We start from the raw sequence: 13,813 nt of genomic DNA, 5'->3' as shown, positions 1-13,813 counted from the left end.
GTTCAAAGTGCCATTTGAACTCATTTTTCATTTCTTGATCTAAAACTCCATATAGTAAAAAATGTTATCAAATGTATTATTTGCCGGTAGGGGTCACTGTTCCCTTTCGAGGACTCATTCAACACCTGCGTTTGTGTTGAAGAAATATAACAGATTCGTTCATGGAATATAATTTAAATATGCCGTTTGTTCATACATAATTGATTAAAAACTAAAGATCATTTGCCATTTTATTGAGAACAGACACTTTCCATCAATGGCCTGCAGATTGGAAGTTCAATATGAACTACATGCTATACCAAAATCTTAGAATTGCTATGTTACATAAAAGCACTAAAACTCTGTGCCAGGAGCTCCGTGGAATGGGATTTCATTGTCAGGCAGCTGCATGCAAGCCTCACAATGCCAAGCGTTGAATGGAGTGATGTAAAGCACACCGCCGCTGGACTCTAGAGCAGTGAAAACGTGTGTGGACTGATGAATCACGCTTCAAAAGTCCTGTAGATGTGATGGCTAGGTGTCGCTCTACATTGGTCCATATACTATGTATATACAGCATAACAAAACTGTGTGTTATATAGCCTAATCAGGAAAATTAACAGTAGTCTAACTGATGTATAGTGATTATAGTCATTAACATGTTGCATATCAAATCAATATTCAGTAGCAAAATCTTTGCCCTGTTGTAGCAGTGAGTAAATGACCTGAGAGACACTTTAAATGTTATTACTGTTGCTGCTGTGACAGTACAAAACAGTAGCTGTCAAATTTTATCTATCGCTGTACCTAATATCATCCAATCATGCGCCACTTTAAGGTCAAATGACATTGGATCATAAATAGGAAATTAGAGGAATAGACTGCATTTGTCCATTTATATTTTCATGCAAAAGTAACTAGTGACACACGCCCATGGAAATTTCAGTACTAACTGCATTATTTGGAAAGGTAATTAGTTATATTACTCATTACCACCAGAAGTAGTGCAATTATAGTAATGCGGAACAGAACGGAACAGTAACATGTTACCACCAAAACTGGCAATAGGCCTCAGTGTTGTTGTGTCACATATGATTTCATATTACTACGCCGTCGAAGTCCAGGCCATAATTCTGATGCCCTGTTTCAGTGTGTAATTAAACACAAGGACTGCAGCCATGAGCCTGGAAAGTTACAATACCGATAAATTCTGGGTAATCAATATCGAGTTACATCAAAGACTTTGGTGAACCGCAAGTCAGTTTCCAAAATACTATTCAATGCTGATTAGTTTCAAGTTACGAGCTTCGATATTTGATTGTCACGTACACAATCACACACTGTACTGTGTGATGAAATGCATTCCCGCCTGCTTCCTGGTTTGTTCTAGAAATCGAGCTTGATTATTAAAACACCCACAACCACACTGCATTCAAACAATTTATTTTTTGCAACTGAGCAATTATACAAACATATACATAATTTACCAATAGCCCGCTCAACAGCAAGTGGATCTAATTGTCAGGAGTAGATTTGATGCTGTTGTCAATGAGAGTCTTGTCCACCGTTTCGTAATGAAACCACGGCCCGTCCCCTCTCTGACGCATGTGCTTCCGGACTTCCAGCTGTGTCAACCTAAAGAAAAGAAAAAAACGAAGGGATCATGAAGAGAACAGAGACCCTGAAGCAAACCTGAAGATCTTCACTTTTAAAGTCAATGAAACACAGTGCCTGTTATTCATTTTAGTGGCTCTGCGGTCACACACCTCATGTCAGCTTTCTCAGCCTCAATTTGGATCAGCGCCATCATTTTCTCATAGTCCTTCTCGGGGGGGTCATAGAAGGTCCGAGCGATCCAGCGTGTGATTGGGTGCTGGAGGGGTGAATTGACACACGGCCAAATCAGAATTCACAAACACAAGCATCCTCTCTGGGTTATATAATGGATACATTTATAGCAAAATTGACTCAATAAAAATGAGCGCAACATATATGCCTAATCTGAATTATGGAGACTTTTTTATTTTTATCATAAAAATATATTTTCAAACTTGCAAACAACAATTTTAGATTTTTTTTATATACATTTTTTTGGTAGAGGGACATGGAAGCTAAAATACAAATAATATTTTTTTAAGCTTAAGTGCCAGGCATACCTTATAATATTCCCAGTGCTCAGGAACATAGCCCTCCGGAATCTCAGCTAGCTCCGCCTCCCCTTAAAAATGATTTATAAATTCATTAATGCAATTATTGCCACATACAATGTTATAAATTAAATACACCGAAAGTGCAGTCTAATTGGAATTAAAACTTACCAATGAATATATTTACATATGCAACGATTGCCGCAACTGGAATTCCAGTAAGTAAAACGTAGTATTTCTATAACACACAAAAGCATATAGACATCTATGTTATACACATATTATAACTTCACCCTTATACATACATTACACTTTACTTGCACATAACTTTGGACAAAAGCATCTAATAAATAAATTTAAATGTAAATTTATTCAAAACAAACACTGACTATTAAGTTATGCAACTGGCTTTAAAAACCTGCCTCTTCTTGCACAGCATACAAACATCAAGATGCCAAACATGTACAAGGTAGGCATCCTCTTTACGGTAAATATTTTCTTATTTATAATCCTGAAATTCGTCTGTAAATGCTCGCATAAGGTAATATATCCTTCCCCAGATAACAATTACATTAGCGCCAGGAAAGCAGTTTTAATACTTGCCAAAAGGTGGAGGAATCGCCTATCGTAATAATCAGATGGCTTGATGACAAACATCTGTTTTCCATGGCTCCCAAAACGCACCGCCACTGCAAATCAAACACTTCGAATTGTTTGCAATTCTCCGTATCAGAACAGATACATATTGATACATAGATAGATAGACAGACAGATAGGCAGATAGCATAATCGCAAGGCACTTCATCATGTATGCAAATGTAAGTAATTTGATTTCAGTTACGACTGAACAAGTATGCAACGTAAAAAAGTAAATCAAACAGGTGCTGCATAATTATTGGCTGCATAATACGCGTAAAACTACATGACCTGTTTAGTCAATAGTAGCTAACTGATCATCGAGTTCAGTGTTTCCAAGGTCAAGGCCCCAGGTAATTAAAATCCTAAAGAAATAACTACATACACACAGAGGATACGTATGACTTATACCTTTATCGCGCCCCCTCGCAGTCCTAGTAAGCAAACTGCTTTTTGTAATCCCAGGTTTGAAGGGGTTTATTTTGGCCGCAATAGCGGCTGCAGACCGGAGGACGCTCATGCCCACCATTGCTACTGAGGGCAAGGAAGCGGAAGTAGCGTCACATTACACCACAATTGACCGACACAAGTCGCCATATTTCTTAAGGGAAAACAAATCACGTGACAAACTTGTGTTACGTGTTTAAATGTACGATTCGTTGTATATCAATACAAAAAACTGTTTTTAATAAAAATATTATTTCTGGAGGGAAATAATTTCGTTTAAACGTAAACGAAACGGTGCAGACGGGCACGTGTTATGAGCAAACAATAGACCAAATATTTATTTCATAATACATAATTTTAAACAGCATAAGCAAATGAAATAGAATTTCACTTTTAATAAATTGTTTTTAATTCTCAAAGAGCAAATGTCTCATTTTTAGTTGAGCATTTTTGTTCAGCATTTGGTACAATTTGGACCATCTCTTTCTATATGTGTAAATTGCAATAAAGCATTTCTTGCAGGGATTAAATAGCTTGTAGTGTGATAACTCGTAGTTGAACTTGTAAAAATATACTATCTTTATAAATTAAGTTACCATCTGCTTGACAGGCAGACTGGGCCTAGATACACATCTACTTGTCAACACAAATTTACTTTGCCTCTGGGACTTCATCTCATATTGAAAGTTAGAAAAAAGTTCTATCAAAAATAATGGTACATCCAATAGAACTTTAACAGCCACAAGTTATATCTGTATGAAAATAGCAAGAAACTATGTGAATCATTTTGCAGAGGTTCACCACAAAGGATGTCTAAATGAAAATACAAAAGCTGGAAATAATTTGGACAGTATATCATTTTTAAAAATCTACAAAACGTCTATTCTTCTTCCTGAGTCCCCTGAAATCTTCTAGTTGGTGAGTTGTCTGGAAGGCTTTGTGGTATAAGATCATGGGCACTTTCGATCCACACACTGTTTGCCACCCTCTTCATATTCCTGCTTGGAAATCCACATTTGCTGGAAGGTCCCCTGAAGACGGAGAGGGGGGGGCACACCATCATTGCCTTGAGAAATCTTTCCCCAGCAAAGCATATAGGATTCAAAACAACTATCCTTTACCAAAACCCAAGGTCTCTATGCCTAAAATGTAATGAAACAACTCATGGCAATTATGTGGGCTTACAGTTAAACTATTTGCATGTCATAGAGGTATTTTACGGTATAGTTAGCGGGTCATCTAATCCATGACACACTGAACTACTTCAGGTTTTACCAACTGAAAGGCTCCTGCGCTCAGCTAATTAGTTCAGTTCTTCTTGTGCTTTGACTGGTTTGTTTGCTTGATTGAAAGACTCATCCAGCCGTTTCATGTGAACATTAGTGACTTGCATGATTATAGGAGACTGACCAATCAGCACACAAGAAGATCTCAGTGCTTAAGTGAAATCCAGGTCCTTTTAATCAAACTGGTAGGTTATAAATCCTGTTTTAGCTCAGACTCTGCCCCGTCACATGGATGAATGTGTGGTCACTCTGTGCAGAGGCGATTTTACTAGGGAGGAACTCCCTGCTGGGGTTCCTATGCTATTTGAACGAATGAACATCCATCCATCCCCACTTATGAAGTTCAATAAAATTTAATTGTAAAGTTATCAATGTGTAATAATAATTAATTACAAATATACTTAATATTATTTTACAAATGTATTTATCTAGATGAATGACCGGTTGGGCTCTCTCTTCTGTGAGAGATAATGTCCAGGCAGCATCTTTGCAGAAAGCGACATGAATGGAAATCTGAAAATGTCATCCGTGGCTGTGTGCATAGCAGGAGGTCCAGACTTCAGAGGACAGGGCTGCGGTGCTTACCAGGGATGCCAGGATGGAGCCACCTATCCAGGCGCTGAACCGCCGCTCTACCGTGGTGTTGTTCGCGATCAGCTTCAGGCGCATGCTCTGATTGCGGGGGGCGAAATGACAGGCCCTTTGTTACGTTTTATTGTCACATGGGCTCTGAGAAACGCACAGTGAAATTCTTAGGCTACAGGGAAAAGGACAAACTGCAGTGTGATAATAATAAAAAATTAAATTAATAATAATAATAGCAACCACTTGTTGGGTCTTTCAGAAGACAGTGAACCTATTAACGAATTACGATGACATGCATTCAGTTCTCTGACTGGGAATCGGATAGACAGGAGCCGGGTCTTGCACTCACTGGTGGTGTCTTCTGGGAAAGCTCTCTGTTGAGCCTGTCTGTGAAGCCCTGGATGAGCGTATTGCCGCCAGTGACTATTACACTGCCATAGAGGCCCTAGAAGATGGTGGAGTTTCATATCAGTTTCTGATACCACAACCAGGTGGACCGTACTGAATATTAAACAGAACCTTGCTATGCTTGGTCACCTCCTTGACCACTCACCGGTCTGATGTCAATGTCGCACATCCCTACACTGGTGGTCACTACATGACCCACGCCAAGCATGGTGTTCCCCGACAGACCCTGCAGGAAGGAACAGGCTGGGTAATGACTTAAAAGGAGCAACATGGCCGAGGCCGTGATCGGCCAGGGATTTCCTGGAGGGGGGTCTTACCTTGGCGTTTGAAGGGTCAAAGAGCCCTTCTGGGATTTTCAGCCTCTCGGCACCAAAGTCACAGTTATAGCCATTGGGTAGCTCATAGTGAACAGTAGGCATCTGGACTGCCACTCTGTGAAGAGTGTCACATCTATTTGTGCATTTGTTCCTAAATACGCAGGACTTATTTACCATCAGTTCACTAAAACACAGCTCAAACCAGGCAGCATTTTAGTACATCAAATAACATTTCATTAGAACAAATGTAATAGTATAATACAGATGTGGAGAGTTCAGGTCCAGAAAGTACAAATCCAGAGCAAGGTTTTGTTCCAACCAATCAGTTGAGTACTCTGTCACTGTGACTCTTTATACTCAACTGATTGGTTGGAACAAAACCTTGGACTGGTTCTGTACTTTCTGGACCTGAATTCTCCACCTCTGCTAATATAACGTAAATTATCTCATCAATTGAGATTAATTATAGTTCTAAAACATTGAATAGAGGTAGACCAATGCAAAAAAGCAACCCTGTACTGGATAAGCAGCTGGACTCAGATGGATGGACAGACAAATGGATGAACGGTATATATAATGAAAGTGGACTCACTGCTCATCATAAGGTGAATCGGAGACCTGCAAGACTGAGGCCTGAAAATCCTGGATCACAGTCTGGATGATCAGCCCAACCCAAATGCATGCGTGTCAATGAGAACACCCAAGAATTAGACCAGCAAACCATCTAAGGCTGTAACATATCACAAGTATGTATAGTGTCAATGTGACACTGATGTTGACCAAAGCATGAGGTTCCCACTTACATTACACATGTAGTTGTGCCAGGAACGGGTGACTTGAGGTAGCCTCTCTTTCTTCTTCCAAAGAGGCAGGGCCCCTTCCCGTACTGCCTCCTGTGAGGAATGCCAAGGCTAGCCGATTATTCTCAGAGCTGACGCAAGAATCCCAAGTGGACAGAACAATCAAAACTTTAAATGGTGCTCAGATATCTTTAACGTCTGGCCTGATGAGGTCCAACTGTCCCTTGTTATGGCACCATTTTTAAAGCGTCCCATGCTTCCCCCCTTCAGGTCTATTTGGCCCCTAATGGTGGCGATGGCTAAATGTAGCTTCATGAACCATTTGCTGTGTTTTTTGACCCCACTAGATGTCGCTCTTGGCTTGCTTTGAGGCATGCTTTGAGCTCGTGTTTTGGACAGCACCATAGAGTAGGGAGAGAAAATACAGCAAGTGGTTCATGAAGCTTCATTTGGCCATCACTACTTAACCAGACCCAAGCCTTCCCATAAGGTCATCCCACTTTTTTTGTATATCAAAATAAATCTGAAGTTGTGGCCTAAATTTATCCATGCCGAGATGGCGCAGTGCAGAAATCATGTAGCATACCTAGTACAATTCCCTTTTAAACACAGCAGCCATGGGAAATGTGAGAATGTCCCTATATCTATGAATGAACTGGACTGTATTTTATCTGGTCTCACCTTGGAAGCGATCATGTAAGGCGGAACGATTTCAACATTTAGTTCCTGAAAGAACTCCCGGCATTGCATGCTCATGAAATCCCCAGCAAGGGGCGACTTGACAATGCCTGAAAAAACAAGCAAGCAGTCTCACTCATTATTCATGCAACAGTTAATGTCAGCTTCATGCTAAGACACAGAAACAAAAAAATTACAAACTTAATTTCGTACATTTCGAACATTTTGTTCTAGCAGATGATTTTTCCTTGCAGTGAAATTCTCAGTCGTCTCTTCGCCCGTCCTTCATCCCATTCTTTAATTTCACTGCAGTTCTGACCCTGATGGATGAAAGACTGAAACTCAGCCCTTGAGGCTCCTCTGAGTAAATGGGCCTTAATTAGGTCCCAGACTTGTTTTTCCAGTGGGAAGAAGCACAGCGGAAACAGATATGATATCTGCGCGGTTTCGCCTTTCTCATTAAGCACCCCGCCTCCCAGTTTCGTCCGCATTAACAGAGCCTGAAGGACAGACGTCTCAGATTCTCTTCGGTGTTAGAGCAACCGACGCCATCTAAAGATAGCCTATCATAAAAATTATGCGGAATTCCCAAGTTGTGACAATCTTGGAAAAGCACTACACCTCAATGACATTCAGATTGTATTACTGACGGGCAAAAGAAAAGCAGAAAATTATCACCAGACTCCCCGTGCTTCAGCAACCCTATATGATACATCCTTAAAAGGTGCAAAGTCGCATATCGATTAAAGCATCATAAAGCCGGAATTATAAGCAGAAAGGACACAGATGATTTAAATATAAGTGAGGCTGGTCTGGAAACAAGATTCTACTGTTAGGAGAAGCAGCTTGCCTTGTTGAAGGACATATCCGTCATGCACGGGAATGGCTGTTGTGTGAGTGGCCCCACTGTCCAGCACCAAGCCTGTGGATCGACCATTGGCGAATCTGAAGTATCGCAGGTTAAGGAGCGACAACATGGCTCGGACTTTAAGCACTAGGAGCTGTGCGTGTAAGCTATATGCGGGATGACGGTTTAAATCTTATAACAAATTACCTGAACATGCTTGTCTGTATACAGAAACACCTAGCTTTTAATTATGAAGTAGCAAATTCAAAACCCACCCCCATCGAGGGGGGGGATGCTTGTGGCTCAGTGAGCTGGACTCTGTGCCTGGGATCGGAAGGTTGCTGGTTCAAATGGGTGTCAGCGGCCTGATCCTGGCCTTGGGCCCTTAAGCGAGGCTCTTAACCCCCAGCTCTAGGTGTGCTGTATGCTGGCTGACTGTGCACTCTCACCCCCAAGCCTGCTCTCACCTATATATGCATCTGTGCATCTCAGGGAAAGCAAGATGATGTAGGCCAAAATATGACTAAAGTATCACTATTCTATTCTATTAATCATAGTGTAAAACTTTGCTATCTGTGGGGGGGGCAAGTCATAGATAACCATCATAACGGCCCATATTCATTAACCTATAGAGTCATCAAAGACTTCATAACCAATGCCATATAACAGCTTCATGTAGAGTCGTGTAGAACCTGACAGCTGGTCCACCATAACCTGCCTAGCGGGTCAGGTGACATCATGCCAAGGATACGAAGACAAGACTGCAGTTTTGCACAGGAAAAAAGCGGGGATGTTGTAATGCTCAAACATCAGCTCAGTCAACTTCTCCCTCTTCGCTCTTGAGTTCCACTGTTTTGGGATCAAAAGAAGACAGCAAAAATGAGTCAAGCTAGTAAAGATACTAGGTTCAGCAGCATGATCACTGCCTGATATCAAAAACGCAGTAATTTCTTCAATGTTTAAATACTCACAGGAGCTTCTGACATGAGCACTGGGTGTAGGCTGGGCTCGGACTTGAAATGCATCTTGTAAGTGTGATCTAAAATTGCTTGGAAACCATCCCAGTCATCAACTGTGGAGGGAGGGAGGGGAGAGAGAGAGAGAGGCCAGTTATCAAGTAACTCACGTTGATACACTGGCCAATGTTGCTTAGCATGATTCCCGAGACCAGAATGCACTTCTGCAGGACTCGTTTCCCTAATTGCATCTTCATTCCATAATTTTCTTTTCTTCAATAAAACGTTTTTTGCTCTTAGACGGTTTGTGATAATCTGCAAACCAACACTCTGAGGACTGTAAGAAGACTCTCATCAATAGTACCTATGAGAGCAGGTGCCAAATCTCCAAGTCCCCGCCTAATCGGCATGCTAGCAAGGTCACGTGCATACAAACTAAAGAACCACCCCTGCACTCTACATCCCAAAAATCTTCCAGTTTGGAAGACCTTTGCGAAAGACAACATTGAGCAGTTTCTTGAAATATGACGACTGCAATAACTGGCAGGACAACGCAGTTTTGGGAAAAGCAGTCTCAAAGAATGCAAACTTACTGATGCCATTTTTCAGGGGGGACGCGACTTCCATGTTCTCTCTGGGAACCCACAGCTGGTTGGTGTCGATATAGTAGATGGTGCCTCCTGGTTTGCTCTTGTCTCCATCCGTTTCCATTGGGATGCTGCCATCTTCTCGGTCTAGCGTCATCCCAATCGCTGTGGGAAAATCAGCCTGAGGGTGGACGGTTGCGAAACATCAGACACACTATCGCCTTAATAGTTTGTAGCATTTTTAACACGATGAGGCCATAAAGGACAAATATAGATATCTCATCTGCTAAAATTAACAAAAAGGAATGTAATTATTAGTATGGTGTATTATTATTATTATTTTTTTTTACACATATCTGAGATTTTAAACTATAACCTTTGGCTGGATAAAGGCCAGTTCATACTTTTCTGCGAGCGCTCTGGGTTGCACAAGGGGGGGGGAAGTGACGCGCAAATTTGGTCATCAGGGATTGGCTGCGGACAGCTCCGGTCGGTGCGTGTGTAACCCAAATTTTTAAGTCCAGCAGAAACCATGCGTGTGAACTGCGTGTGTGCAATATAATTGACTTGGATATACCTAGTTGGTTTCTGGATTGGTTTCTACACAAAAATCATGTTTTATCACAAGAATCGAATTGCACTTTCAATGAGAAAGGTGACTGGGCAGAGGTAAATAGTAAAATATTAAACATAATTACTGTCTGTATTGTTTGAATGACAAAGCCCACATCTTAAGCAGTTTTACAAAAAAAATGTTTTTATTGTTTCAAACACCATAGATGACCTAAAAATTGCTGTCATAAACCTTATCTCTTCCTGTTTTGCGTAATCTTCATTCGGGCCGAGAAGACAACGACATCTGCCCTCGGCAGGTCTGGAGGAATATCCAGTACGCATGCGCGGACCGCGACCACCTGCATCCGTAGATGGACACAAGCGGTCGCAAGGACGACAGTCCCCAGCCGGGCAGCAGGCAAAAAGCGAAAGTAAAGTACGAACTAGGCTTAAGTGGAAAGGTTCATTCATTTATTTTGTTTTCTATGGGCCAGTTTCAAGGGCATACATTTGGGTATGGACTGTAGGTATGTGTTCCTACCAATATTATGGGAGTGCCGTGTGTGTTTTTGGGGGGGGAGCGGGATGGTCCCTAACAATTTTGAAAGCAAGCCTACGCCCCTAAGTACTTATGACAAAGACGGTAAGTGTGAGCCCAATGTTTTCCACTAAAATAATACCAAGCACATATAGTGTACTGCATACTGGCTTACCTTAGGGCAGTCCTCGCCTGCATAACCAGCCCTCACGCTGTATGATCCGATGTCAAACACCAGAGCTCCAACCTCATCTGTGGTTAGTAAGATAAATCACATTTCAGCATATAACAACTCGACTATTCTGATATAAGATCACAGTTTTCTAAAATTGTGTTCACAAAAGGCGTTACCAGTTACCTGCGTTTACAAAACGTTTACTGGGCAATTATAAGTACCTGTTTGCATGAACAATATCTTCATAAACACATGCACGTCAGACGAAGTGAAAAGTATCAGCGCATCTATCAAAAGCTACAGGTTTAGCACCATCCTTAATACTGATCACAAATGCCTCGTTGCATTTGTTTTTAACATTTTTTCTCGACTGTTTGAGAAAGTAGACGTAAGATATTTAGCTGGAAAACTCATAAGACTACCAGGAGCGATGGATCGATGCACTGTGCAGGTAGTCGCAATAATTGCACACAACTGAAAGACACCCAATGCGGCCTCATATGTTCATAGCGAGTTTTACCTCACCTCCACCATACACTCCTCCGCTCATCCTCGCTGCTGACTGAGTGTTAATAAAACCTGAGAAGTTGTTACCTAAACACTTATACAGCTGCGCAAAGCTACAACCCCCGGCCAACAAAAGGAAGTTCTACCCCGAACTCATTTGCAAGGTGGTGCAACCTAACCCTGAACATCACGGTTAAACGCCGGCGCTTGCTCATTGGATAAAAGTGTCGCTCCTTCCTGCTTGTACGTACAAATGCGGGCGTGTCCTGAGGCGTTACAAGCAAGCTTAGTTGAGAAGCAGCACAGCGTTTTTCGTTCGCAAGTGATGTAGTAGCTGTCGTTGAGCGTCAGTCTGAACTATCTTAAGATGCAGTTATAGTGTTATGCCTCCCGTAAATGTAGATTACAATGACTCAATATTTTTTTAATCCTCAATATCATAATAGAATCCTGTTAACATAATTTCACCGAGGTACAATGATGAGTTTTTTTTTTATTATTATCAACAAACCATAAAACAGTAAAAAAGTAGTAAAAAAGTAAACCTCTCTTTTGTTGCAATGCGAAATAATGAGAAATGCTATTTAAATTGTGAATAAGGAGACCTTGCATGAAAGTTTGCATGAAATATCAGACCCCTATGATGTATTTGGATATATGTTTGGGAAATGGATAGAAATGTAAGTGCATATATACCAAAACCATTTATCCTTCTGGGTCGCGGGGGGTCCGGAGCCTATCCTATAAGCTATGGGCATGAGGCAGTGAACAACCCAGGACAAGGGGCCAGCCCATCACAGGGCACATCAAATGAAAATAAAATCAATAAACAACAATAATTATTATGACAACTGTCATCACTTAACCGAGTCTTACTTGATCGTAGTGTGACCTAAGCGGTAAAATACATTTCTATTTGAATCCAGCAAATGCTCCATTTGCGAAGTATGCAGGTTTTCTGTAAGTACTTCATTTTTTCCTGCAGTCCAAAGACGCGAAGTTAGGTGAACTGGCGTTGCAAGATCGCTTGTCATGTGGGATTGTGTGTGTTTGTGCATTGTGAAGAACTGCAATTTCATTCGGGTTGAATCCTAACCCATGGTATTTGTGAAGTGTGTATCACCCACCTGAGTGTTGATTTACTGCTCTACAGTGACATATACTCAGTGACAAAAAAAAGTGAAGCACCCAGACTGACTGGTGAAAATAAAATGAATCTGCGCGTGGTGAAAGGTCATGTGACTGTATTGCAATGATTGTAAATGTCAGATCACATGGACAACAGAGCTGGCAGTATGGACACACTGCTGGTCCCATGTCAGAAGGGTGTGGCACCGCCCCCAGGCCTAGATACATGCGGCGATACGGTGCGGAAGGGAATCACACAGCCATTGTATCCTCTCCTACCGCAAGTCGGGCCTCCAGATCCTGCAGATTGGCACTAGGTCTGAGTTGACGTCTGAACTGATTCCATACATCGTCGATTGGGAAATGATCGGAGGACCCTGGCTGGCCATGGGAGGACATCAACATGACACAGGCAACCCATAGACGCATGTGCCATATGTGGATGGGCGTTGTCTTGTTGAAAGACAATACCAGGGTGCTGTCTCAGGAGAGGTTAGATATGTGGATGCAGGATGTCACTGATGGGCACTATGACTATGACATCAGGGTCCCCGAATCTCTACCACAGATGACTTGAACCCTATGGCTCCCCACACCATGGTGTCATACCCTATGGCTCCCCGCACCATGATGTCATACCCTAAGGCTCCCCGCACCATGATGTCATACCCTATGGCTCCCCGCACCATGATGTCATACCCTAAGGCTCCCCGCACCATGGTGTCATATCCTATGGCTCCCCACACCATGATCCCATGCCCTATAGCTCCCCATACCATGATGTCATACCCTATGGCTCCCCGCACCATGATGTCATACCCTAAGGCTCCCCACACCATGATGCCATGGCCTATACGGTACGTTACGGTACCATTCCAAACACAGCCGTCTCTGAGCTGGTGTTAACGGCAGCCTACGCATGGAACAATGAACCCGTAGTCCGGGTGATGCCAGTCGTCGATGACACAGGGTCCAAAACCTGAGTCCAGATGGCAGGCGCAGATGTCATGGAGTTCTGTAATGCTTGGTGCACAATACGATGATCCTGTCTTGGTGTGGTTTGACTGTATATATATATATATATATATATATATATATATGCTCAGTTCATGTTGACCCCCCTTTATGGAACCGGACATTTTCCTGGAAGAGTTCAGCTTGAGTACCAAGGCCACTGAATTTGTGCCCTTGACCTTAGTGCCAGTGGTTGCCATAATTAGGAAGGCGCGGGTACCGA

The 13,813-nt window shown here is 42.1% G+C and overlaps 2 protein-coding genes across 3 annotated transcripts; both read right to left on the bottom strand.

Moving 5' to 3' along the window:
- Window positions 1–1,406: 1,406 nt before the first annotated feature.
- On the bottom strand, window positions 1,407–3,330 carry ndufb5 (NADH:ubiquinone oxidoreductase subunit B5). Its single transcript, XM_048988778.1, has 6 exons — window positions 3,174–3,330; window positions 2,730–2,815; window positions 2,298–2,364; window positions 2,136–2,197; window positions 1,746–1,852; window positions 1,407–1,614 (listed from the first exon to the last, which is right to left on the bottom strand). Exons 1-6 carry the CDS (start codon window positions 3,289–3,291, stop codon window positions 1,494–1,496), a joined length of 561 nt encoding a protein of 186 aa, XP_048844735.1. The 5' UTR covers window positions 3,292–3,330; the 3' UTR covers window positions 1,407–1,493.
- A 264-nt stretch (window positions 3,331–3,594) lies between these two features.
- On the bottom strand, window positions 3,595–11,635 carry LOC125716469 (actin-like protein 6A). Of its 2 annotated transcripts, none has more exons than XM_048988774.1 (14): window positions 11,467–11,635; window positions 10,942–11,018; window positions 9,680–9,854; window positions 9,102–9,202; window positions 8,882–8,979; window positions 8,134–8,228; window positions 7,287–7,393; window positions 6,609–6,698; window positions 6,398–6,459; window positions 5,806–5,920; window positions 5,634–5,714; window positions 5,430–5,525; window positions 5,081–5,167; window positions 3,595–4,240 (listed from the first exon to the last, which is right to left on the bottom strand). In XM_048988774.1, the coding sequence occupies exons 1-14, from the start codon at window positions 11,489–11,491 to the stop codon at window positions 4,160–4,162; spliced, it is 1,290 nt and encodes a 429-aa protein (XP_048844731.1). In that variant the 5' UTR covers window positions 11,492–11,635; the 3' UTR covers window positions 3,595–4,159. The 2 variants fall into 2 exon arrangements, with proteins under 2 accessions (XP_048844731.1, XP_048844732.1); XM_048988775.1 differs by having other exon boundaries at window positions 9,680–9,838; window positions 11,467–11,631.
- Window positions 11,636–13,813: the final 2,178 nt, after the last annotated feature.

This window comes from Brienomyrus brachyistius, chromosome 21 (genome assembly GCF_023856365.1).
Source record: "Brienomyrus brachyistius isolate T26 chromosome 21, BBRACH_0.4, whole genome shotgun sequence".
In the NCBI taxonomy this organism is placed as follows: domain Eukaryota; kingdom Metazoa; phylum Chordata; class Actinopteri; order Osteoglossiformes; family Mormyridae; genus Brienomyrus; species Brienomyrus brachyistius.
This window is presented reverse-complemented; position numbering and strand designations above follow the sequence as displayed.

Bases quoted from the DNA above. Each gene is read 5' to 3' on its own strand.
- ndufb5 (XM_048988778.1), bottom strand. From the start codon at position 3,291: ATGGTGGGCATGAGCGTCCTCCGGTCTGCAGCCGCTATTGCGGCCAAA. The intron at 2,365-2,729 runs GCAAGTATTAAA...TGTGTGTTATAG, and splicing joins GGCGATTCCTCCACCTTTTG to AAATACTACGTTTTACTTAC. The intron at 1,615-1,745 runs GTGTGTGACCGC...TCTTTTCTTTAG, and splicing joins GCTGAGAAAGCTGACATGAG to GTTGACACAGCTGGAAGTCC.
- LOC125716469 (XM_048988774.1), bottom strand. From the start codon at position 11,491: ATGAGCGGAGGAGTGTATGGTGGAG. The intron at 9,855-10,941 runs GTAAGCCAGTAT...GTCCACCCTCAG, and splicing joins CAGGCGAGGACTGCCCTAAG to GCTGATTTTCCCACAGCGAT. The intron at 7,394-8,133 runs GCAAGCTGCTTC...TTGTTTTTTCAG, and splicing joins CGGATATGTCCTTCAACAAG to GCATTGTCAAGTCGCCCCTT.